This window comes from Pseudophryne corroboree, chromosome 7, assembly GCF_028390025.1.
Source record: "Pseudophryne corroboree isolate aPseCor3 chromosome 7, aPseCor3.hap2, whole genome shotgun sequence".
NCBI lineage: Eukaryota > Metazoa > Chordata > Amphibia > Anura > Myobatrachidae > Pseudophryne > Pseudophryne corroboree.
The window spans coordinates 407948575-407975893 of record NC_086450.1 but is presented as its reverse complement, the minus strand read 5'-3'; the positions used below and the strand labels follow the sequence as shown (position 1 = coordinate 407975893).

At 49.0% G+C, this 27319-nt stretch overlaps 2 protein-coding genes across 2 annotated transcripts in view; one reads left to right on the top strand and one right to left on the bottom strand.

Annotated features, from left to right (window-relative positions):
- LOC134945416 (ankyrin repeat and fibronectin type-III domain-containing protein 1-like) overlaps positions 1-5338 on the bottom strand; it is a 1003308-nt gene extending 997970 nt beyond the window's left edge. The window contains exon 1 of the mRNA XM_063934677.1: positions 5128-5338. The gene's annotated coding sequence lies outside the window, so the exon portion shown is untranslated. The remainder of the gene's footprint in view (positions 1-5127) is intronic.
- The window catches only part of TEDC2 (tubulin epsilon and delta complex 2), an 82777-nt gene continuing 60751 nt past the window's right edge, over positions 5294-27319 (top strand). The window contains exons 1-3 of the mRNA XM_063934682.1: positions 5294-5491; positions 18475-18545; positions 18764-18862. Coding sequence (XP_063790752.1) covers positions 18520-18545; positions 18764-18862 — 125 coding nt within the window. The 5' untranslated portion in view covers positions 5294-5491; positions 18475-18519. The remainder of the gene's footprint in view (positions 5492-18474; positions 18546-18763; positions 18863-27319) is intronic.

Below are 27319 nucleotides of genomic sequence, written 5' to 3'. Positions count from 1 at the left end.
CATGTCCAATTGCGACACTCCACAAAGACTTGTCACGTCTGGGAAAGCTTCTCAATGATGACAGTATTTTTCCCGGCTGGATATAGTGTCCGCAAAGGAACTTATTTCTCCGTCGTTTATCTCCGGTACCTAGACTGCTAACATATCGTTTACCAGACTTCCCACTCAACTGCAAACTGTGCATCTTCTGCCATTTCCGCTTTTTCCTTGTTTCGCCCTAGCGGCTTACTTACGCCATTGCTGACAAGTCTTCTGGCAGAATTAACACGGGCAGAACACGAAGAATACGTTCGTCTAAAATAGCTCTTAATTCAAGAAAGCTTACAGCAGACAAGTTTCCCAACTTGACCTCATCCTCTGGAAATACGTCCCTTGCAAAGGACTGCTCCCCAGCTTCGGAGATCTATATGCACGGACACCAGGATCTAAACCTGGATCCCTAACATTCATTCCTCTAGAAGGAAAGAACCGAGCAGACACCACAGGAGCGATGTCCTGGCCGTTTTGATTATATTCCGGTGCATGCGCAGGTGAGACCCGGACCACATTTCCAACTGGTCCCATGAAAACCACTCTGGTATTAGACCTGCTCACCGAAAAAGGCCTCATGCCGCATCCATCTGTCTTATTAATGGAACCTATTGATGAGGTGTCACCTCAAAGCCGATCCAACTCTGGATCCTCAGACCTCTTTCCACAGGAAAACACCGAACCTTAACCGGTCAGTATCTACTCTGATACCCACTTCTGACATCTGCGTCGTTGGGAACAACAGGCCAATTCCTGCGCCGAAGAACAGTCAGAGATAAACCCCGATATGCACCTTTTTACAGGGACAACCAGACAATGTCCTGAACGTGACGCACCTCTGTATGGCGTCGCGTGTTACTTCCCCTTCCATAGGGGAGAGGCAAGATCTATTAGAAAAAACAGTAAGGGGAAACAACCGTATCTCAGAGTGTTCCTCTATAAATAACTCACAGGTCCTAGTCTATTCTCGGACTAACGGAAAATTAGTAGACCAGTGGTCACCGGAGTGGAGACCAGCCAGATAGATTCAGCGACAGTGATGGATATAGTGGAAACAGAAAACGACATCCACTTCTGCTAACCTAACAAGGCTGCAGAACTCTTACCTTTTCACCTTCCATTGTCTACGCAGAAAAGGAAAAAAAAAGAGCGGCATCGAACCGGTGAAACACGACTGCATCCCACAAAAGAATGCATCACCAACCGTTTCGAAGGAGGCTAACTCACGAAGTTAGACTTACCATTGGTATCCGCCGAGATTGACTGACAATAGGCCACACCAAACAGCTGTATACCTGCCACCGGACTCTCCCGGAGACATCCTCCGCATTTTTCCGGTCACACCTCCTGCTGTCACGTGTCAGCCTGCTGTAATGTTATACAGTAGAATAAACATAGGCAAGCCTACCTACTCTGGGTAGGGTAATTCTATCGGATGTCTACCCGAACACCACACTCCCTCAAGTGCATACAATGCAAAAAAGGTCAAAGTATAGAAATAAAATTTCACTTAGCTGCCTGTGTATGATCCCTTGCGACCGGGCTCTGCGTCGACCAGGAGTTGACTGTCATGATTTTCTCTCCGCGTTGTGAAGAGAATAATATTCGGACACCTTGAGAGGGTCCAACCCAACTCGTCACGGCCAATCTAGAGCTTAATCGACAGAGCGACCAGCACATGATAAGAATATCATTATTTCAGCATTCCTGGATATACATCATATAATACACAATAAAACACATATATCCTAACCCTGCATAAATAAACCTATATCTACATATATATATACATATAGATATAACGTATAGTGGATTGTCCCGACCTATCAGGTCCCTATAGACAGTAATGTGTTGTGAATGTGTACGACCATGTACTGACATGCCCCCTAAGTGGATCTACCAGGAACGTTATAGTCGACAGAAACTAAGTACAGTATTTGCTGGCGTATAAGACTACTTTTTTGCCCTGAAAAACATGCCTCCAAGTGGGGGGGTCGTCTTATACGCCGGGTGCACTTCAGTTGGGATAGACATAGCTGCCATAGTGGCCTTCCGATACTCGCCCGGTGCCCATAGTGGCCTCCCGATGCCCGCCCACCTCATTCTACATACCATCCAGTATCGCGCGGTATCCAGTGCGGCCGCGGCGGGTCACTAGTGCCAATTACAGGGAGATGCAGGGACTGGCCGGAGGCGCTGCAGTCGCGTTGTGGCCGTACAATGGTGACAATGACAGGTACTGTAATGGCACTAATACTAATGGCACTCATGTGAAACCGGTAACAATAAATGCACACAGGGGTATACTTTTATACATTTTACAACTTTCTCCTCGCCCCCTCCCCCCTTCTTATGCATACCTTGATAAATACTCCCTATCCAAATCTCTTATCAGGTCATAATATACAGTATGTCACAAATCTGATGTTCTTTTACGTTTTATTTGGTGTGTGGAAGGGGGTAGTCTTATACGGCGAGTATATAACAAACTCTATATTTTGAGTGGAAATGTTGGGGGTCGTCTTATACGCCCAGTCGTCTTATACGCCGGCAAATACGGTAAATGTCGACAGCCAGGAACAGTAATCGGGTAAAAATAATAGTAACCTTGGAAACCCCGAAGGGTCTGAGGGAAGCAACGAATACAATTTCAATAACACTCCCCCCACATATATCTAGAATTATAAGGGCATAACAGCCTATTAACGTTTTTACCCCTGAGGTTACAGTTGATGCCGGCCAGGCATCCCCCAACAACTGTATCTCCCCTAGCGTGTTTACTGTTTTAAGTACACAAACGCCAATTTACTAATACTTAATTTCCCGAATCAAGTACCATGCGCCGGCGAAGCCGACAGTTATTCCCACAGCAGCTTGTGACAAAGCCCTCACACCTGTCGACATGTCGACTAACCGATAGTGGGAAACAAACCGGGAAACAGTGCATTTATGCATTACAAGGATTCTGCGTCCATTATCAGTCCTAATGCTATATGACACCCATATAGCATAAAAACACTGCGCCCCCCTTCCTTCTTAGTACACAGCTAGTTCCGGTGGGGGACTTAGGAAAATGGCGCTGGCCCCTCCGTGAGGGCTAAGCTCCGCCCCTTCCCGGCGCGCTTAATCCCGCTCGAATATAAATATATAAATATATATATATATATATATATATATATATATAAAACCCTATATTGAGCCAGGGACCCTAAACACAGGGATTTTTTTACATCTGAAGGGGGCAACATATCATCCAAACACTATGTCCCCCACTTTGTTTGCTTGGCGGGGACAGCAGGGAAAATGGCGCTGGCTCCGTGTGTGAGGCTAAGCTCAGCCCCTCTCGGCGCGCTATAGCCCCCCTGCAATTTTAAAACACCAACAGGTCGAGCCTCAATAAATGTTAAAAGACTATATTTACCCAGATCCATGCTGCTCAGGGCGCCCCCCTGCACCCCAGGCAACCGATCGGCATGTGGGAGCCCGGCGCGTCGCGCACCCGCCGTTCTCATGGCGGGACATCGTGTGCGGCGCCCGGGAGCTCTAAGCTCCACATATCTATGCTGCCCAGGGCGCCACCCACTCCCCGGCGCCCTGCACCCCTGGCGGCCGACGGGGACGAATGGCGCGTGGTGCGCTATAACACGCCTGCGGGGGTCTGTAGACGGAGCCCCCGGCAGCGCGAGTAGTAACACTGAACATAAACTGACTCGCTGCCCAGGGCGCTCCCCCCCCCCGCACCCGTATAAGCGGTGGCGGGGAAATCGTTAAAATATGCTGGCGGGGGTAACGATTTTGTACATTAAGAAGACTAGTAACCTGCTGCCCAGGGCGCTCCCCCCTCCCAGCGCCCTGCACCCTGTGAGTGCGTTGGTGTGTGGGGGCATGGAGCGCAGCACTACCACTGTACCTCCGTTACTGGAGTCTTCTGCCGTCTGAAGTCTTCTTTTCTTCCAATACTCACCCGACTTCTTTCTTCTGGCTTCTGTGAGGGGATTGACGGCGTGGCTCCGGGAACAAGCAGCTAGGCGCACCAAGTGATCGAACCCTCTGGAGCTAATGTTGTCCAGTAGCCGAGAAGCAGAGCCTTGAAACTCACAGAAGTAGGTCCTGCTTCTCTCCCCTCACTCCCACGCTGCAGGGAGCCTGTAGCCAGCAGGTCTCCCTGAAAATAAAAAAACCTAACATAAAGTCTTTCAGAGAAACTCAGGAGAGCTCCCCTAGTGTGTGACCCATCACTCCTGGGCACAAAGTCTAACTGAGGTCTGGAGGAGGGGCATAGAGGGAGGAGCCAGTTCACACCCAGTTTAAGTCTTTATAGTGTGCCCAAGCTCCTGCGGATCCGTCTATACTCCCATGGTCCTTTTGGAATCCCCAGCATCCTCTAGGACGTATGAGAAATGGAGAGTTAATATAATGGGGAGGGTGACTATAATTTAATTTAGTGTGAACTGAAGGGGAGTAAAGGTGCATACACACTAGGTGATTCGCTCCAGAAGCAGCATCGTCTAGTGTGTCCCCTCCCTAGCTTGGCCACCCGACGTGGACATACACACTGTGCAATATCACTAGCGAAATCGCACAGTGACATCATGCAGCAACCGACCCAAACATGCAGCATCTGATGATATTGTCAGATTGAGCTGCACGTACAGCTGGCAGAGGTGGTCGATAACGACCCCCGTGACTGCGCATCGGCCGTCGTCTGCAGCATACACACTGGGCGATACAATAAGCGATATTGCTCAGGAGGGTAAAAATGGGGGATATCGCTTACTATATTGCCTAGTGTGCACGGGCCTTGAAGATGGGGATATGTGAGTGTGTGGTATCCCATCTATAGTTAGCTATAGAGTACTCTTTTCAGACCAGAGAAAGAAAATGCCTAGTCTTGTAATACATTGCATTTGTCCAGCTCTAACCTCAAACCACTGCACTATACTGGACTTCAGGGCCTGGCGCTGGTGCTGCGCTTGTTTTTACTGATCAGGTGCTTGTTTTTTTATTTTACAGTTTGCAACACTGTCTGGGAGCCCTAAATACATCCCTGCTTGCTGATCTGTATTTATTAACCTGTATTTTATGATTTGTTTGTACCTTAACGCCTGGCTAGGTGTATTGGGATGTGGGGTGAGAAGAAGCAGAAAGCCCCCTGAGTGCGGGAATCTCGAGTCACATCAAAGTCAATGTAAATAAAGGTATCCCGCCAAGACTGCTTAAAATAAAACGTAAACTCTGATAGGATGGCTGCCAACGTTCTGCTATGTGTTCCGCTGTGACATTGGTGGAGCCGCAAGGCGTCTTCCGCATAGCAACAGTTGCTAGGGTAGTCTCTCCCGTGCATTTCCTGCTTCCTATGCTCGTGTTGTTTCCCAGGCAGAGGGCTCGTTTGCCGGCTGACCTTTCACTGCGAGCCGAGGCTTTACTGCCGAGCCCAGGCAAGGGCCTAGCACATCCACAGGCAAGTAATGAGCTGCTTCTCGTTATTTGTATGTATGGATTGTAGCTCTGTATTCCAACCCCCTCCATGTGCTCTGTACTGCCAATCCCTCTTTCCCACCCACCTCCTCCAAGTGCTGGCACAGCCACAAAGCATTTTAATTGACTGATATTTTAAGGGGGAGAGGTCGACCTACGGCGGCCCCCTTTGTTTCCGCTCACATAAGCTAATAAGCTCCCCTTGAAATAAAGAGTCTGACACATTTCCTTTGGATCGAATTACTGGCCACAGTTTATTTCCATTACCTTACATGTTACCTTACAAGGTTGCGGGGCACGGATAGAAGTGGTGGGCAAGGCGCCCCTGGGTCCCTGACCCCTCCTGATTTCCTGGGGGCGTGCCCTGCCTACCCTGTAGGCACCGCGGCAACGCCCCTGGGGAACCAGCCCTCCTGGCGCATATCACGCTCACCTGGCACGCAGCTCCCTGGCCCAACCGTCCAAAGCTGGAGCCGAGCATGCGCCCGTTCACCGAGGGTGAATCTGCCAACCTCGGCTGGCTCCCCCCGTTCGCCATGCCTTGCGCACCGCTTCTTCCCGCCGCCCGCTGACTGTGACATACGTATTCCTTAATTTTCCTTAACACATTAAACATACAACCGTATTTTCTCTATCGTCCTAGTGGATGCTGGGGTTCCTGAAAGGACCATGGGGAATAGCGGCTCCGCAGGAGACAGGGCACAAAAAGTAAAGCTTTTCCAGATCAGGTGGTGTGCACTGGCTCCTCCCCCTATGACCCTCCTCCAGACTCCAGTTAGATTTTTGTGCCCGGCCGAGAAGGGTGCAATCTAGGTGGCTCTCCTAAAGAGCTGCTTAGAAAAAGTTTAGCTTAGGTTTTTTATTTTACAGTGAGTCCTGCTGGCAACAGGATCACTGCAACGAGGGACTGAGGGGAGAAGAAGTGAACTCACCTGCGTGCAGGATGGATTGGCTTCTTGGCTACTGGACATCAGCTCCAGAGGGACGATCACAGGTACAGCCTGGATGGTCACCGGAGCCGCGCCGCCGGCCCCCTTGCAGATGCTGAAGTCAGAAGAGGTCCAGAATCGGCGGCTGAAGACTCCTGCAGTCTTCTAAAGGTAGCGCACAGCACTGCAGCTGTGCGCCATTTTCCTCTCAGCACACTTCACACGCAGTCACTGAGGGTGCAGGGCGCTGGGGGGGGGCGCCCTGGGAGGCAAATGTAACCTATATAAAGGCTAAAAATACCTCACATATAGCCCCCAGAGGCTATATGGAGATATTTAACCCCTGCCTGGATTCACTAAATAGCGGGAGACGAGCCCGCCGGAAAAGGGGCGGGGCCTATCTCCTCAGCACACGGCGCCATTTCCTCTCACAGCTCCGCTGGTCAGGACGGCTCCCAGGTCTCTCCCCTGCACTGCACTACAGAAACAGGGTAAAACAGAGAGGGGGGGCAAATTTATGGCGATATTTTGATATATATAAAGCAGCTATAAGGGAGCACTTATTATAAGGCTATCCCTGTTATATATAGCGCTTTTGGTGTGTGCTGGCAAACTCTCCCTCTGTCTCCCCAAAGGGCTAGTGGGTCCTGTCTTCGTTAGGAGCATTCCCTGTGTGTCTGCTGTGTGTCGGTACGTGTGTGTCGACATGTATGAGGACGATATTGGTGTGGAGGCGGAGCAATTGCCAAATATGAGGATGTCACCCCCTAGGGAGTCGACACCAGAATGGATGCCTTTATTTATGGAACTACGGGATAGTGTCAACACGCTAAAGCAGTCGTTTGACGACATGAGAAATCAATTAGTGCCTGTCCAGGCGACTCAAACACCGTCAGGGGCTGTGAAACGCCCTTTGCCTCAGTCGGTCGACACAGACCCAGACACAGGCACTGACTCCAGTGGTGACGGTGACGAATCAACCGTATTTTCCAGTAGGGCCACACGTTATATGATTTTGGCAATGAAGGAGGCGTTACATTTAGCTGATACTACAGGTACCACTAAACAGGGTATTATGTGGGGTGTGAAAAAACTACCTATAGTTTTTCCTGAATCAGAAGAATTAAATGACGTGTGTAATGAAGCGTGGGTTGCCCCTGATAAAAAGCTGATAATTTCAAAGAAATTATTGGCATTATACCCTTTCCCGCCAGAGGTTAGGGAGCGCTGGGAAACACCTCCTAGGGTGGACAAGGCGCTAACACGCTTATCTAAACAAGTGGCGTTACCCTCTCCTGAGACGGCCGCACTTAAAGATCCATCAGATAGGAGGATGGAAAATATCCAAAAAAGTATATACACACATGCAGGTGTTATACTACGACCAGCTATAGCGACTGCCTGGATGTGCAGTGCTGGGGTAGTTTGGTCAGAGTCCCTGATTGAAAATATTGATACCCTGGACAGGGACAATATTTTACTGTCGTTAGAACAAATAAAGGATGCATTTCTTTATATGCGTGATGCACAGAGGGATATCTGCACACTGGCATCACGGGTAAGTGCTATGTCCATTTCGGCCAGAAGAGCTTTATGGACGCGACAGTGGACAGGCGATGCGGATTCAAAACGACATATGGAAGTTTTGCCGTATAAAGGGGAGGAGTTATTTGGAGTCGGTCTATCAGATTTGGTGGCCACGGCTACAGCCGGGAAATCCACCTTTCTACCTCAAGTCACTCCCCAACAGAAAAAGGCACCGACTTTTCAACCGCAGCCCTTTCGTTCCTTTAAAAATAAGAGAGCAAAGGGCTATTCATATCTGCCACGAGGCAGAGGTCGAGGGAAGAGACAGCAACAGGCAGCTCCTTCCCAGGAACAAAAGCCTCAGCATGACGCTGGGGCTTCTCAAGCGGACTCGGGGACGGTGGGTGGTCGTCTCAAAAATTACAGCGCGCAGTGGGCTCACTCGCAGGTAGATCCCTGGATCCTGCAGATAATATCTCAGGGGTACAGGTTGAAATTAGAGACAGATCCACCTCGCCGTTTCCTGAAGTCTGCTTTACCAACGTCCCCCTCCGAAAGGGAGACGGTTTTGGAAGCCATTCACAAGCTGTACTCTCAGCAGGTGATAGTCAAGGTACCTCTTCTACAACAAGGGAAGGGGTATTATTCCACTCTTTTTGTGGTACCGAAGCCGGATGGCTCGGTAAGGCCTATTCTAAATCTGAAGTCCTTGAACCTGTACATAAAGAAGTTCAAGATGGAGTCACTCAGAGCAGTGATAGCGAACCTGGAAGAGGGGGACTTTATGGTATCCTTGGACATCAAGGATGCGTATCTCCACGTTCCAATTTACCCCTCACACCAGGGGTACCTCAGGTTCGTTGTACAAAACTGTCACTATCAGTTTCAGACGCTGCCGTTCGGATTGTCCACGGCACCTCGGGTCTTTACAAAGGTAATGGCCGAGATGATGATTCTTCTTCGAAGAAAAGGCATATTAATTATCCCATACTTGGACGATCTCCTAATAAGGGCAAGGTCCAGAGAACAGCTAGAGATGGGATTAGCACTGTCGCAAGAAGTGCTAAAACAGCACGGGTGGATTCTGAATATTCCAAAATCCCAGTTAATGCCGACAACTCGTCTGCTGTTCCTAGGGATGATTCTGGACACGGTTCAGAAAAAGGTTTTTCTCCCGGAGGAAAAAGCCAAGGAGTTATCCGAGCTTGTCAGGAACCTCCTAAAACCAGGAAAGGTGTCTGTACATCAATGCACAAGAGTCCTGGGAAAAATGGTGGCTTCTTACGAAGCAATTCCATTCGGCAGATTCCACGCAAAATGGTCAGGGTCGCATCTTCAGATGCACCTGCGGATAACCCTGTCTCCAAGGACAAGGGTGTCTCTTCTGTGGTGGTTGCAGAGTGCTCATCTATTGGAGGGCCGCAGATTCGGCATACAGGATTGGATCCTGGTGACCACGGACGCCAGCCTGAGAGGCTGGGGAGCAGTCACACAAGGAAGAAACTTCCAGGGAGTATGGACGAGCCTGGAAACGTCTCTTCACATAAACATTCTGGAACTAAGAGCAATATACAATGCTCTAAGCCAGGCAGAACCTCTGCTTCAGGGAAAACCGGTGTTGATCCAGTCGGACAACATCACGGCAGTCGCCCATGTGAACAGACAGGGCGGCACAAGAAGCAGGAGTGCAATGGCAGAAGCTGCAAGGATTCTTCGCTGGGCAGAGAATCATGTGATAGCACTGTCAGCAGTGTTCATCCCGGGAGTGGACAACTGGGAAGCAGACTTCCTCAGCAGACACGATCTTCACCCGGGAGAGTGGGGACTTCATCCAGAAGTCTTCCACTTGCTGGTAACCCGTTGGGAAAGACCAATGGTGGACATGATGGCGTCTCGCCTCAACAAAAAACTGGACAGGTATTGCGCCAGGTCAAGAGATCCGCAGGCAATAGCTGTGGACGCGCTGGTAACGCCTTGGGTGTACCAGTCGGTGTATGTGTTTCCTCCTCTGCCTCTCATACCAAAAGTATTGAGAATTATACGGCAAAGAGGCGTAAGGACGATACTAGTGGTTCCGGATTGGCCAAGAAGGACTTGGTACCCGGAACTTCAAGAGATGATCACGGAAGATCCGTGGCCTCTACCTCTAAGGAGGGACTTGCTTCAGCAGGGTCCCTGTCTGTTTCAAGACTTACCGCGGCTGCGTTTGACGGCATGGCGGTTGAACGCCGGATCCTAAAGGAAAAAGGCATGCCGGAAGAAGTCATTCCTACTTTGATTAAAGCAAGGAAGGAAGTAACCGTGCAACATTATCACCGAATTTGGCGAAAATATGTTGCGTGGTGCGAAGATCGGAGTGCTCCGACGGAGGAATTTCAACTGGGTCGATTCCTACATTTCCTGCAATCAGGATTGTCTATGGGTCTCAAATTGGGATCTATTAAGGTTCAAATTTCGGCCCTGTCGATTTTCTTTCAAAAAGAATTGGCTTCAGTCCCTGAAGTCCAGACCTTTGTTAAGGGAGTGCTACATATACAGCCTCCTGTGGTGCCTCCAGTGGCACCGTGGGATCTCAATGTGGTTTTGGACTTTCTAAAATCTCATTGGTTTGAACCACTAAAGAAGGTGGATTTGAAATATCTCACATGGAAAGTGACCATGCTTCTAGCCCTGGCTTCGGCCAGGAGAGTGTCAGAACTGGCAGCTTTATCTTACAAAAGCCCATATCTGATTTTCCATTCGGACAGGGCAGAACTGCGGACTCGTCCGCATTTTCTCCCTAAGGTGGTGTCAGCATTTCATCTGAACCAGCCTATTGTAGTGCCTGCGGCTACAAGTGACTTGGAGGACTCCAAGTTACTGGACGTTGTCAGAGCATTAAAAATATATATTGCAAGGACAGCTGGAGTCAGAAAATCTGACTCGTTGTTTATATTGTATGCACCCAACAAGATGGGTGCTCCTGCGTCTAAGCAGACGATTGCTCGTTGGATCTGTAGCACAATCCAACTTGCACATTCTGTGGCAGGCCTGCCACAGCCTAAATCTGTAAAGGCCCACTCCACAAGGAAGGTGGGCTCATCTTGGGCGGCTGCCCGAGGGGTCTCGGCATTACAACTTTGCCGAGCAGCTACGTGGTCAGGGGAGAACACGTTTGTAAAATTTTACAAATTTGATACTCTGGCTAAGGAGGACCTGGAGTTCTCTCATTCGGTGCTGCAGAGTCATCCGCACTCTCCCGCCCGTTTGGGAGCTTTGGTATAATCCCCATGGTCCTTTCAGGAACCCCAGCATCCACTAGGACGATAGAGAAAATAAGATTTTACTTACCGATAAATCTATTTCTCTGAGTCCGTAGTGGATGCTGGGCGCCCATCCCAAGTGCGGATTATCTGCAATAATTGTACATAGTTATTGTTAACTAATTCGGGTTATTGTTGAAGGAAGCCATCTTTCAGAGGCTCCGCTGTTATCATACTGTTAACTGGGTTTAGATCACAAGTTGTACGGTGTGATTGGTGTGGCTGGTATGAGTCTTACCCGGGATTCAAAATCCTCCCTTATTGTGTACGCTCGTCCGGGCACAGTACCTAACTGGAGTCTGGAGGAGGGTCATAGGGGGAGGAGCCAGTGCACACCACCTGATCTGGAAAAGCTTTACTTTTTGTGCCCTGTCTCCTGCGGAGCCGCTATTCCCCATGGTCCTTTCAGGAACCCCAGCATCCACTACGGACTCAGAGAAATAGATTTATCGGTAAGTAAAATCTTATTATAACTTGCAACGATTTATACGATAAAACTCTGAACTGTAAGTATATGTACCTATATACACCTTTTCTAAATGGGTGGGTGGGTGGGTCACTCTCTGTGCTCACCTTTCTCAGTGGCCGCCTCCTCCCCCCCGCCTTCCTATTTAACCCGGCCGCTATCCGGCCGGCCCCCTCGCCTTCTACAGGCTACCAGCGCCTGTAGGTGTGAAAGAGGGGACGGGCACACCTGCCCGCCCCTCCTTTCCATTGTGCCGCTGGCCCGCGGGCCACCTGCCGCCCCTCCCCCTTACCCCTCTCCGGCGCCATCACGGGCTCGGCGCCTTTGTTACCATTATGCTCAGAAAAGTCACCAGGTGTTTTAATCAGTGGAAATATAGAAATGTGCAGTATTGCATGGGGCAAAGTGCTGAAACTTAGCTTTATTTGCATCTTACAGTTGTAAAGCGCAACGGAATATGCCAGCGCTATATAAATAACTGTTACTGAATCTCATTGATGCAGCTGCTCCTGTATTTTAGCTCTAGTCCCTTGGCTCAGAGATCTGTTTTTTTTTATTTGTGTCCCATTGTTCACTATAACTTTTGTGTCTAGATTATTTCAGCAACATACGGGGGGTAATTTAGGTTATGTTACAGCCATTAAACCAGAGGTTCTCAAACTCGGTCCTCGGGGGCACACACAGTGCATGTTTTGCAGGTAACCCAGCAGGTGCACAGGTGTATTAATTACTCGCTGACACATTTTAAAAGGTCCACAGGTGGAGCTAATTATTTCACTTGCGATTCTGTGAGGAGACCTGCAAAACATGCACTGTGTGTGCCCCCGAGGACCGAGTTTGAGAACCTCTGCATTAAACGAACAGCCAGTCAGACACTTTTCTTCCAACCCGGGTCTAAAAACCCAGGTTGGATGCGTTCACAGTAGAAATGACCAGGGTCACACCCAGGAAAAAAACATGTTATACCCCTTTCACACTGCACAAATGACCTGGTATATTGCTGGGTCGCTGTGCAGTGTGAAAGGGGTCACTCCCGAATTCCCGAGTCTCCTGACTTGGTATTTCAACTCGGGAATAAAGAAGGGTTATTACCGGGTCAGGTGCAGTGTGGATGGGTTGCCGGGTCCCGTTCACAGTATAGGCAGAGGTGGCATGGAGCAGTGACGTGCGGTGGGGTGAGACAGAGCCTTTCCTGTCATACTATCATTTGTACCAGAGTTTTTACTGTATAAAGTATATGAAAAATACAAAGTATTAGTTTGAAATATCTTCTTTGCATTATTCTAATCAGTTTTATAGCCAAACCTCTGGAGTAAAAAGTCTATGGCAGGTGAGGCAGTGCCTCACCTGCTTATCTTTTCCGCACATCTCTGATCAAAACTCACCAAATTTCCAGGAGTATATACTGCTGCACCTGTGTATAATGCCCAGATGTACCCTTTGGCTCATAAATTGTGTGTCAATCTGGCTCTAGTGCTAGCCAGTGCCTCCTGAGCCATTTAGCTCACCGCACGTCCCTGGCATGGAGATGATCTCATCTCTCAGCGCCAGCCAGTGGTGCAAGTGGGCGGGTACGGGTGGGTACGGCGTACCCGTAAGAATTTAGCCGTGGGTACACCGTACCCACACCGACGGGCCGCCGCTCCTCTTCCTTCCCTCCCTCCCCTGCTCCATGCCGCACACGCCGTCCCCGCTGCGCCGCCGCTGATGTGAGGGAAGGAGAGCGCAGCCTGCACCTCTCCTTCCCCTCAGTCTCCGGTGGGTGTTTCAGTTTACTTCAGCGCCGATCCGTGAGCCAATCAGAGCTCGCACCCGCGAGCTCTGATTGGCTCACGGATCGGCGCTGAATTAAACTGAGACACCCGCCGGAGACTGAGGGGAACGAGAGGCGCAGGCTGCGCTCTCCTTCCCTCACATGACAGACAGGACGGCGACGGCAGCGGTGAGTAGGGGAGGGGGTCATGTTTACCTGGCACTGGGGGGGGCATGTTAGACCTGGCACTGGGGGGGGGGCATGTTATACCTGGCACTGGGGGGGCATGTATACCTGGCACTGGGGGCATATCTGGCACAGGGGGGCATATATACCTGGCACTGGGGGATATCTGGCACAGGGGGGCATGTTATACCTGGCACTGGGGGATATCTGGCACTGGGGGGGCATGTTATACCTGGCACTGGGGGATATCTGGCACTGCGGGCATATCTGGCACAGGGGGGGTATATATACCTGGCACTGGGGGATATCTGGCACAGGGGGGCATGTATACCTGGCACTGGGTGATATCTGGCACTGGGGGGGCATGTTATACCAGGCACTGGGGGATATCTGGCACTGGGGGCATATCTGGCACAGGGGGGCATATATACCTGGCACTGGGGGATATCTGGCACAGGGGGGCATATATACCTGGCACTGGGGGATATCTGGCACAGGGGGGCATGTATACCTGGCACTGGGGGATATCTGGCACTGGGGGCATATCTGGCACAGGGGGGGTATATATACCTGGCACTGGGGGATATCTGGCACAGGGGGGCATATATACCTGGCACTGGGGGACATCTGGCACAGGGGGGCATGTATACCTGGCACTGGGGGATATCTGGCACTGGGGGCATATCTGGCACAGGGGGGCATATATACCTGGCACTGGGGGATATCTGGCACTGGGGGCATATCTGGCACAGGGGGGCATATATACCTGGCACTGGGGGATATCTGGCACAGGGGGGCATGTATACCTGGCACTGGGGGCATATCTGGCACTGTAGGGGCATTTCTGTATCTGGCACGGGGGGCAATGTATATCTGACACAGTGGGGGCATTTGTGTATCTAGCACTGTGGGGCAATGTGTATCTGACACTGTGAGGCAATGTACGGCACTCTGGGGCATTTCTGTATCTGGCACTGTGGGGCAATGTGTATCTGGCACTGTGGGGCAATGTGTATCTGGCACTCTGGGGACATTTGTGTATCTGGCACTGTGGGGCAATGTGTATCTGGCACTGTGGGGTTATATGTATCTGGCACTGTGGGGCAATGTATATCTGGCACTGTGGGGCAACGTGTATCTGACACTATTGAGGTCATACGTGTATCTGCCCCTCCCCCATATGTGTATCACGCCCCCATTTTCATTGACCACGCCCCATGTGGCATTTGGCCACACCCATTTTTTTTTGCATGCGCGCAAGACATTTTTTCTACTTGCACCACTGGCACCAGCACTGCCCCCCGCCCGCTATGGCAACCCGACCCGGCATATTACTGGGTCGGGAAGCCAGTCTGAAAGGATCCAATGCCAGGTCGCACCCGGGAAGGACCCGTTTCCAATTCCCAGGTGCGACCCGGCATTGCGATGTGAAAGCGGTAGTAGAGAGCAGGGTCATGCACCCAGGACTTCCACCTGGGTCGTTTCCCGGGTTGATGCATGTTTACGGGTAAAAACACAGAGTTTTGCTGTATATCTGAAAGGACTATCGCACGCACCTTTTACCAACCATCAATTTCCTTTTTGCTCTCTGCATACTGTATATATGTGTGTAAGTTAATGACAATTTCAGTTATTCTATGTTCTTGGAATAATTTCAGGGGGGGGGGGGGGGTATGGGTCATTAGGTCAACCTCTATTGGTCGACATGGAAAAGGATCGACATGAGTTTTTTTACTTTTGTTGGTGTCATTTTCTTCGTAAAGTGACGGGGAACCCCAATTAGTGCACCGTGTCCCCTCGCTTCACTCGCCATGATCGGGCAAGGTGCCTCGCTCCGCTACCGCTGCGCTTGGCACAGGTTACTATTCCCAATCGTAGTCCACGTGGATAGTAAAGTATGAAAAAGTTAAAAAAAATATGAAAAACTCATGCCGACCTAGTGACCATGTCGACCAATAGTGGTCGACCTAAGTGTTGTCGACCTAATGACCCTATCCTATTTCGGGACGCTAGAATTCATGCTGACATTTAGATTTTATGAATGCAGGACTTTCTTACAAATGTATACTATTTGCAGAGTATTAATTTATATACTGTATTACTTATTTGTTAAATTACTTATATAGCGCAAACATATTCCGTATCGCATTACAGAGAATATTAAGTCACTCACTTCAGTCCCATCCCTAGTGAGCTTTACGATTGATGGGCCCGATGGTTTGCGTACAACTCCGATGGACAGTGTTGGAGAAAACAGACGCGCTGAAGTCCATGGCCAGCCCTTGGACGCAGCTTAACTGTCTTCAGCTGCATGAAATTTACACAAGATGCCTCTTGTGACATTAACGTAATTTTGTAGTAGTGGCTGCACCAGCCGTCGCAGCTGCTACTTCATAGGGTACAACTCAACCCGACATTCCTTATGTCATGGACACACATACATAGTAGGGTTAGTGGGGAATGTATTGGAAGGTATTCTAAGAGATAGTATTCAGAAGTTCCTTGAAGTCAATAAGGTCATTAAAAGGAATCAACATGGGTTTATGAAGGACAGATCCTGTCAAACCAACTTACTTGGTTTTTATGAAACAGTAAGCGCAAACCTAGATCAGGGTAAAGACGTGGATGTAATCTTTAGATTTTGCCAAAGCATTCGACACTGTACCACACATGAGATTTATCTACAAGCTACAAGAATCAGGGCTAGGAAGCACAATATGCACTTGGGTCAAAAACTGGTTAGATAATAGGGAGCAGTGCGTTGTGGTTAATGGATCTTTTTCAACTTGGACTGAAGTGCTAAGTGATGTGCCACAAGGCTCAGTATTAGGACCACTATTGTTCAATATTTTCATTCACGACCTAACAGAAGGTCTAGAGAGCATGGTGTCAATTTTTGCAGATGATACCAAATTGTGTAAAGTTATAAATGCGGAGGGGGATGCTGAGTCGCTTCAGAACGACTTAGTTAAATTAGAAGCTTGGGCAGCGAAATGGAGAATGCGCTTCAATACAGACAAGTGTAAGGTAATGCACTGTGGTAACAAGAACAAAAATAACACCTACCTACTAAATGGGGTAAAATTAGGGGATTCTGTACTGGAAAAGGACTTAGGTGTCCTCATAGATAACAAACTAAGCAGTAGTACCCAAAGTAGGACTGCAGCAAAGAAGGCTAATAAGATATTAGCATGCATAAAACGGGGAATTGATGCTAGGGACGAGAGTATTATACTCCCGTTATATAAATCACTTGTGAGGCCACACCTTGAATACTGTGTACAATTCTGGGCACCTTGCTACAAAAAGGATATCCTGGAGCTAGAAAAGGTTCAAAGGCGGGCGACCAAGCTAATTAAGGGTATGGAGACGCTGGAATACGAGGAAAGGCTTGCAAGACTAGGCATGTTTACACTGGAAAAGAGGAGATTAAGAGGGGACATGATCAACATTTACAAATATATAAGGGGACAATATACAGATCTTGCGCAGGACCTGTTTTTGGTTAGATCAACACAGAGAACTCTTGGACACTCGCTCAGGTTAGAGGAGATTCCGCACAATACGGCGTAAGGACGATACGTGTTTGGAATTCCCTGCCTGAGGGAGTTGTAATGGCCGACTCAGTCAACACCTTTAAGAATGGGTTAGATAAATTCTTAATGGATAAGGATATCCAGGGTTACAGGGCATAGTCACGCACTATGGTTATTATAAAAAAGAGGGGTAAAACGTAACGGCAGTCATCAACTTCAGTCAAAATTTTCTACAAAATAATCGTGCATAGGAGACCACAAATAGGTTGAACTCGATGGACAATTGTCTTTTTTCAACCTCAGATACTATGTTACTATGTTAAGTGTAAGTTGTCTCGCCTACTGCACATGCACAGCCTTCAGGATGCTCATGTAAAGTATAGCCTGCCAGAAAGAGGTCCAAGGATCCCTCCGTGGTGAAAAGCTTAGAAAATGTAGCCTACAGACTACAATGGCTATTGCAGTCTAATGAGAGGGTGAAGCTCCGGAGCTTGTTGAATTGGAAAAGACCGCAGTCCCCAATAAAAAAAAAAAAAAAAAGGGCGCCGCAATATCCCGTGTTGATAATACCCCTTTCACACAGAAAGTCAAATTACCGGGTGAAGAACTCTACCCAGTAATTTGCCGATCAACACAGGTCCTTCTTCTGTGCGAAAAGGTTGAAATTCCTGAGACCTTGACCCATGAATTTACCAGGGTCTGAGGCCTGGGAATTTCGACACGGGTTGACCCTTTCACACTGAAGAAATACCCGTGTTGATCTGCAAATTAGTGGGTAGAAACTTTTGACCCGGTAATTTGCATGTCTGTGTGAAAGGGGGGGGGGGGGGGTCAGGCAGGGACCGGCAAATCTACCCGGCACTCACATGCCGGGTAAAAGCCAGGATTTTTAGACATTTCTATCTGAAAGAGGTATTAGATCATGGGTCTTCAACCTGTAGCCCTCTAGCTGCTGTGGAACTACATATTCCAGCATGCCCAGATTCAGTTTCAGCATGCCTCAATAGCAAAACTGTTGCAGGGCATGCTGGGATGTGTAGTTCCACAGCAGCTGGAGGACCTCAGGTTGAAGATCCATGTTTTAGATTATTGCTGAGATACAGTATCCTGCGTTCAGTTTTGTTAAATCGCATATATTGTAAAATGATGCATGCTTGATCTATGGGGGTGATAAGATAAATAAGCCATGAAATATATTGCATATGGAGAGTTAGCTTTACATATAAGGCATAGTTATAATTGTCTAAATCTTTATTCATATCTATAGGTGACATAATCCCACTATTTGCTGTCCGGGCCAGATAACCATATTATGTTGTCTTCAAGCTGCTCTCACAGGTACTGACCTATGAATGTTGAAAGCTGGACTATAAAAACCATTATAATGCAGTAAGCAAAATATGCACTGTTACAGTTCTGTATTATACACAACTCTGTTGGTGAACTGACTGCATCTGATGACTTTGTTGATCATATTGATGAGTGGAACGATGTAATACCCTTTAAATATGTCTGTTGTAGCCTTCACGCTGTACCAAGTGTATTTCCTCCCACAGGCTGCTGTCCCTGCTGAATCAGGCTCTACTTAGCTGCAAGGAAGAAGAGAAACAGCTTGAAGAACATTTGAGGCAGAGCCGAGTGCTTCTAGGTGGCTGGTACGTTTTAGGACTAATTGTTAGCTACACACAGCTTTAGATGAAGTCAGGTGGTCAGCAACCCCTGGTGCTGTTGCTACACTTGGTGCGCTGAACACTTTTAAGTAGCGATACAGAGGCTCAGAAAATATGCCAGCTAGGACCAATATGTAAGTTCCAGGCTTAAACTTATGTCTTAACAAATTTCTCTTTTCATAATAAATTATTATTTGGTGGCAGATGATACCAATAAGCCTAAAGTTGATATCCTATTATCCCCGGTAAAACAGGTGAAACAAAATCCACGGTAAGCTGCGTCTCATGCCGGTTTCGGGGCTAATTAAATATCCCCCGACGGGACAACTAATAGGATATCGCCCTAAACCAGCCGATATGCCTATATTCTCGGTTGATGTATTAGTCTTGCTGGCTGCCACCAACTCTTTGATACTACCGCTTTCACTATTTTCCCCGCTTTATAGTTGTGTGGTTTGAAATGTATTACATATTTTCTAGTATTATATATGCATTATGTTTATTTGTTGGTCCCATTATAAATTAATATTGGTTATTATAAAGATGACAAAAAATGTAGAACTGGCATTCTGAGCTTAGCTACAGTCAGGTCCATAAATATTGGGACACCGACACAGTTCTCATATTTTGGGCTCTATACACCACCACAATGGATTTGAAATTAAACAAACAAAATGTGCTTTAACTGCAGACTTTCCGCTTTAATTTGAGAGTATTTACATCCAAATCGGGTGAACGGTGTAGGAATTATAACGGTTTCTATATATATGCCTCCCACTTTTTAAGGGACCAAAAGTAATGGGACAAACTAAACAATCCTAAATCAAACTTTCACTTTTTAATACTTTGTTGCAAATCCTTTGCAGTCAATTACAGCCTGAAGTTTGGAACGCATAGACATCACCAGACGCTGGGTTTCATCCCTGGTGATGCTCTACCAGGCCTCTACTGCAAATGTCTTCAGTTCCTGCTTGTTCTTGGGGCATTTTCCCTTCAGTTTTGTCTTCATCAAGTGAAATGCATGCTCAATCGGATTCAGGTCAGGTGATTGACTTGGCCATTGCATTACATTCCACTTATTTGCCTTAAAAAACTCTTTCGTTGCTTTCGCAGTATGCTTCAGGTCATTGTCCATCTGCACTGTGAAGCGCCGTCCAATGGGTTCTGAAGCATTTGACTGAATATGAGCAGATAATATTGCCCGAAACACTTCAGAATTCATCCTGCTGCTTTTGTCAGCAGTCACATTATCAATAAATACACGGGAACCAGTTCCATTGGCAGCCGTACATGCCCACGCCATGACACTACCACCACCATGCTTCACTGATGAGGTGGTATGTTTTGGACCATGAGCAGTTCCTTTCCTTCTCCAAACTCTTGTCTTTCCGTCATTCTGGTACAAGTTGATCTTTGTCTCATCTGTCCATAGGAAGTTGTTTCAGAACTGTAAAGGCTTTTCTCATACGTCCTAGAGGATGCTGGGGACTCCAAAAGGACCATGGGGTATAGACGGATCCGCAGGAGCTTGGGCACACTATAAAGACTTAAACTGGGTGTGAACTGACTCCTCCCTCTATGCCCCTCCTCCAGACCTCAGTTAGACTTTGTGCACAGGAGTGATGGGTCACACACTAGGGGAGCTCTCCTGAGTTTCTCTAAAAGACTTTATGTTAGGTTTTTTATTTTCAGGAAGACCTGCTGGCTACAGGCTCCCTGCATCTTGGGACTGAGGGGAGAGAAGCAGACCTACTTCTTCTTAGTTCAAAGGCTCTGCTTCTCGGCTACTGGACACCATTAGCTCCAGAGGGTTCGATCACTTGGTGCGCCTAGCTGCTTGTTCCCGGAGCCACGCCGTCACCCCCCTCACAGAAGCCAGAAGAAAGAAGCCGGGTGAGTATGTGAAGAACAGAAGACTTCAGTGACGGCAGAAGACTTCAGTAACGGAGGTACAGCGGTCTGGCTGCGCTCCATGCTCCCACACACCAACGGCACTCTAAAGGGTGGAGGGCGCTGGGAGGGGGGGGGGGGGGGAGCGCCCTGGGCAGCAAATTACTGGGTTTTCTTTTTGAGTCTGACATTAAAAGCATTTCGGTGCCTGAGCACCGTGTTTCATTTCCCCCGCCAGTGTGGTTAGCGCTATGCGCCTTTGATCCCCCGCCGCCGCTTACACGGGTGCAAGCGAGTTACTTTTTTTGCAACTGACGGAATGCACTGCCGGTGCTCCGTATACAGACCCCCGCCGGTGCGTTATAGCGCACTGAGCGCCATTTCCCCCCGCCGGCTTCCATGGGTGCAGGGCGCCGGGGGGGGGGGGTGGTGGTGGTGCCCTGGGCAGCATAGATATATTGTATGTATGTGCTTTGGGGGTCCCGGGCGCCGCATGTAATAACCTGCCATTAGAGCTGCAGGCCGCGGCGCGCCGGGGCTCCCGCACGCTGTCGGTTGCCTGGGTGCAGGGCGCACGGGCGGGGAAGGCGCCTTGAGCAGCATTGGTTATTGTGAATGTATAGTGTTTTTACACTATATATGGTGCTCGACCTGGCTTTTTTTAGTGTATAAGGGGGCTATAGCACGACGAGGGGGGCGGGGCATAGCCTCACACATAGAGTCAGCGCCATTTTCCGTTGTGTTCCCGCCAAGAAGTTTGTCATGCACAAACAAGGGGGGGGGGGGGGGGGCATAGTATTTGAGTGTTATGTTGCACTTATATATCACTAATTGAGTCAGGAATGTCCATGAATTCATTCTTGTGTGTAATGTCTGTGTGCTCCCTCTCAGATATACCCAATTTGGTGCACTTGTGTCGGCAGGCGTGAGTGTGCTGTTATAAAACCCTATGGCGTTCCCTGTAGGCATCGCCGACGCACGTGAGTACTCGCTACAACATAAAGAGTAGATATTATATGGAATGGGTGACCCTGTCGGCACAGTCGGTTGTCGCCAGGGTAAGTGGACATGAGGTATCTGACTTATACCTTGTGTATATACAGTTGTACGTTGTTTCCCTCGGACCGCCTGGGGTAGCAAGACTGTAATTTTGCCGGGTTACTAATCCCTGCTGTCAAAAAGGGGGATAACTGTCTGCTTCGCCGGCGCATGGCAGTACTCGATTCGGGAAATTAAGTATTAGCAAATGGGTGTTTGTGTGCTTAAACAGTAAACACGATAGGGGAGATACGGTTGTTTATGGATGCCCTGTCGGCATCAACGGTATTTCCTGGGTAAAAAAATTATCAGGCTGTTATTGCCTTGTACGTGTGTGTGTGTGTGTGTGTGTGTGTGTGCGTGTGTGTGTGTGTGTGTGTGTGTGTGTGTGTGTGTGTATGTATGTATGTATGTATGTATGTATAATATATATATATATATATATATATGTATATGTGGGGGGAGTGTTTTCAAAATTGTATTTGCATGCTTCCCTCAGACTCCTCGGGATTCCGTGATTATTATTATTTTCTCTGACGTCCTAGTGGATGCTGGGGACTCCGTCAGGACCATGGGGATTAGCGGCTCCGCAGGAGACAGGGCACAAAAATAAAGCTTTAGGATCAGGTGGTGTGCACTGGCTCCTCCCCCTATGACCCTCCTCCAAGCCTCAGTTAGGTTTTTGTGCCCGTCCGAGCAGGGTGCAATCTAGGTGGCTCTCCTAAAGAGCTGCTTAGAAAAAGTTTTTTATTTTACAGTGAGTCCTGCTGGCAACAGGCTCACTGCAACGAGGGACTTAGGGGAGAAGAAGTGAACTCACCTGCGTGCAGGATGGATTGGCTTCTTAGGCTACTGGACACCATTAGCTCCAGAGGGATCGAACACAGGCCCAGCCATGGAGTCCGGTCCCGGAGCCGCGCCGCCGACCCCCTTACAGATGCCGAAAAGCGAAGAGGTCCAGAAACCGGCGGCAGAAGACTTTTCAGTCTTCATGAGGTAGCGCACAGCACTGCAGCTGTGCGCCATTGTTGTCACACACTTCACACCAGCGGTCACGGAGGGTGCAGGGCGCTGCAGGGGGCGCCCTGGGCAGCAATGAGAATACCTTGTTCTGGCTAAAAAATACATCACATATAGCCCCTGGGGCTATATGGATGTATTTAACCCCTGCCAGGTCTCACAAACTCCGGAGAAGAGCCCGCCGAAATAGGGGGCGGGGCCTATCTCCTCAGCACACAGCGCCATTTTCCTGCTCAGCTCCGCTGCGAGGAAGGCTCCCAGGACTCTCCCCTGCACTGCACTACAGAAACAGGGTAAAACAGAGAGGGGGGGGGCACTTTTTTGGCGTTTATATTAAGCTGCTATAAGGGAGACAACACTTCTATAGGGTTGTTCCTATATATTTATAGCGCTTGGGTGTGTGCTGGCAAACTCTCCCTCTGTCTCCCCAAAGGGCTAGTGGGGTCCTGTCTTCGATAAGAGCATTCCCTGTGTGTCTGCTGTGTGTCGGTACGTGTGTGTCGACATGTATGAGGACGATGTTGGTGTGGAGGCGGAGCAATTGCCGGTAATGGTGATGTCACCCCCTAGGGAGTCGACACCGGAATGGATGGCTTTGTTTATGGAATTACGTGATAATGTCAGCACATTACAAAAATCAGTTGACGACATGAGACGGCTGGCAAACCAGTTAGTACCTGTACAGGCGTCTCAGACACCGTCAGGGGCTGTAAAACGCCCTTTACCTCAGTCGGTCGACACAGACCCAGACACGGACACCGAATCTAGTGTCGACGGTGAAGAAACAAACGTATTTTCCAGTAGGGCCACACGTTATATGATCACGGCAATGAAGGAGGCTTTGCATATCTCTGATACTGCATGTACCACAAAAAGGGGTATTGTGTGGGGTCTGAAAAAACTACCTGTAGTTTTTCCTGAATCAGACGAATTGAATGAAGTGTGTGATGAAGCGTGGGTTAACCCCGATAGAAAACTGCTAATTTCAAAGAAGTTATTGGCATTATATCCTTTCCCGCCAGAGGTTAGGGCGCGCTGGGAAACACCCCCTAGGGTGGATAAGGCGCTCACACGCTTATCAAAACAAGTGGCGTTACCGTCTCCTGAAACGGCCGCCCTCAAGGATCCAGCGGATAGGAGGCTGGAAACTACCCTGAAAAGTATATACACTCATACTGGTGTTATACTGCGACCAGCCATCGCCTCTGCATGGATGTGCAGTGCTGGGGTGGTTTGGTCGGATCCCCTGACTGAAAATATTGATACCCTAGATAGGGACAGTATTTTATTGACTTTAGAGCAATTAAAGGATGCTTTTCTTTATATGCGAGATGCTCAGAGGGATATTTGCACTCTGGCATCGAGAGTAAGTGCGATGTCCATATCTGCCAGAAGAAGTTTATGGACGCGACAATGGTCAGGTGATGCGGATTCCAAACGGCATATGGAAGTATTGCCGTATAAGGGGGAGGAATTATTTGGGGTCGGTCTATCGGATTTGGTGGCCACGGCAACAGCCGGGAAATCCACCTTTTTACCTCAGGTCCACTCCCAACAGAAAAAGACACCGTCTTTTCAGCCGCAGTCCTTTCGTTCCTATAGGAACAAGCGGGCGAAAGGACAGTCATATTTGCCCCGAGGCAAAGGAAAGGGTAAGAGAGTGCACCAAGCAGCTTCTTCCCAGGAGCAGAAGCCCCCCCCGGCTTCTGCAAAGCCCTCAGCATGACGTTGGGGCTTTACAAGCGGACTCAGGGGCGGTGGGGGGTCGACTCAAGAATTTCAGCGCACAGTGGGCTCACTCACAGGTGGACCCCTGGATCCTGCAGATAGTATCTCAGGGTTACAGGTTGGAATTCGAGAAGTCTCCCCCTCGCCGGTTCCTAAAGTCTGCTCTGCCAACGTCTCCCTCAGACAGGGCGACGGTATTGGAAGCCATTCACAAGCTGTATTCTCAGCAGGTGATAGTCAAGGTACCCCTCCTACAACAGGGAAAAGGGTATTATTCCACACTATTTGTGGTACCGAAGCCGGACGGCTCGGTAAGACCTATTCTAAATCTGAAATCTTTGAACCTGTACATACAAAAATTCAAGTTCAAGATGGAGTCACTCAGAGCAGTGATAGCGAATCTGGAAGAAGGGGACTTTATGGTGTCCCTGGACATCAAGGATGCTTACCTGCATGTCCCAATTTGCCCTTCACATCAAGGGTACCTCAGGTTCGTGGTGCAAAACTGTCATTATCAGTTTCAGACGCTGCCGTTTGGATTGTCCACGGCACCTCGGGTCTTTACCAAGGTAATGGCCGAAATGATGTTTCTTCTGCGAAGAAAAGGCGTATTAATTATCCCTTACTTGGACGATCTCCTGATAAGGGCAAGGTCCAGGGAACAGCTGGGGGACGTAGTAGCACTAACCCAAGTAGTGCTGCAACAGCACGGGTGGATTCTGAATTTTCCAAAATCTCAATTGACCCCGACGACACGTCTGCTGTTCCTGGGAATGATTCTGGACACGGTTCAGAAAAAGGTGTTTCTTCCGGAGGAGAAAGCCAGGGAGTTATCCGAACTTGTCAGGAACCTCCTAAAACCAGGGAAAGTGTCTGTGCATCAATGCACAAGAGTCCTGGGAAAGATGGTGGCTTCTTACGAAGCGATTCCATTCGGCAGATTCCACGCACAAACTTTTCAGTGGGATCTGCTGGACAAATGGTCCGGATCGCATCTGCAGATGCATCAGCGGATAACCTTATCGCCACGGACAAGGGTGTCTCTTCTGTGGTGGTTGCAGAGTGCTCATCTGTTAGAGGGCCGCAGATTCGGCATACAGGACTGGGTCCTGGTGACCACGGATGCCAGTCTGAGAGGCTGGGGAGCGGTCACACAGGGAAGAAACTTCCAGGGAGTATGGTCAAGCCTGGAGATGTCTCTTCACATAAATATACTGGAGCTAAGAGCGATTTACAATGCTCTAAGCCTGGCAAAACCCCTGCTTCAGGGTCAGCCGGTGTTGATCCAGTCGGACAACATCACGGCAGTCGCCCACGTAAACAGACAGGGCGGCACAAGAAGCAGGAGAGCAATGGCAGAAGCTGCAAGGATTCTTCGCTGGGCGGAAGATCATGTGATAGCACTGTCAGCAGTGTTCATTCCGGGAGTGGACAACTGGGAAGCAGACTTCCTCAGCAGACATGATCTACACCCGGGAGAGTGGGGACTTCATCCAGAAGTCTTCCACATGATTGTGAACCGTTGGGAAAAACCAAAGGTGGACATGATGGCGTCTCGCCTCAACAAAAAACTGGACAGGTATTGCGCCAGGTCAAGAGACCCTCAGGCAATAGCTGTGGACGCTCTGGTAACACCGTGGGTGTTCCAGTCAGTGTATGTGTTTCCTCCTCTGCCTCTCATACCAAAAGTACTGAGAATTATACGGCAAAGGGGAGTAAGAACGATACTCGTGGCTCCGGATTGGCCAAGAAGAACTTGGTACCCGGAACTTCAGGAGATGCTCACGGAAGATCCGTGGCCTCTACCTCTAAGACGGGACCTGCTTCAGCAGGGACCGTGTCTATTCCAAGACTTACCGCGGCTGCATTTGACGGCATGGCGGTTGAACGCCGAATTCTAAGGGAAAAAGGCATTCCGGAAGAGGTCATTCCTACACTGGTAAAAGCCAGGAAGGAGGTGACTGCACAACATTATCACCGCATTTGGAGAAAATATGTTGCGTGGTGTGAGGCCAGGAAGGCCCCCACGGAGGAATTTCAATTGGGTCGATTCCTACATTTCCTGCAAACAGGATTGTCTATGGGCCTCAAATTGGGGTCCATTAAGGTTCAAATTTCGGCCCTGTCGATTTTCTTCCAGAAAGAATTGGCTTCAGTTCCTGAAGTCCAGACTTTTGTAAAAGGAGTACTACATATACAGCCCCCGGTTGTGCCCCCAGTGGCTCCATGGGACCTTAATGTAGTTTTGGATTTTCTCAAATCCCATTGGTTTGAGCCACTCAAATCGGTGGATTTGAAATATCTTACATGGAAAGTAACCATGCTACTGGCCCTGGCTTCAGCCAGGAGAGTGTCAGAATTGGCGGCTTTATCGTATAAAAGCCCATATCTGATTTTCCATTCGGACAGGGCAGAACTGCAGACGCGTCCTCATTTTCTGCCTAAGGTGGTGTCAGCGTTTCACCTGAACCAGCCTATTGTGGTGCCTGCGGCTACTAGCGATTTGGAGGATTCCAAGTTGCTGGACGTTGTCAGGGCATTGAAAATATATATTTCAAGGACGGCTGGAGTCAGAAAATCTGACTCGCTGTTTATACTGTATGCACCCAACAAGCTGGGTGCTCCTGCTTCTAAGCAGACGATTGCTCGTTGGATTTGTAGCACAATTCAACTTGCACATTCTGTGGCAGGCCTGCCACAGCCTAAATCTGTCAAGGCCCATTCCACAAGGAAGGTGGGCTCATCCTGGGCGGCTGCCCGAGGGGT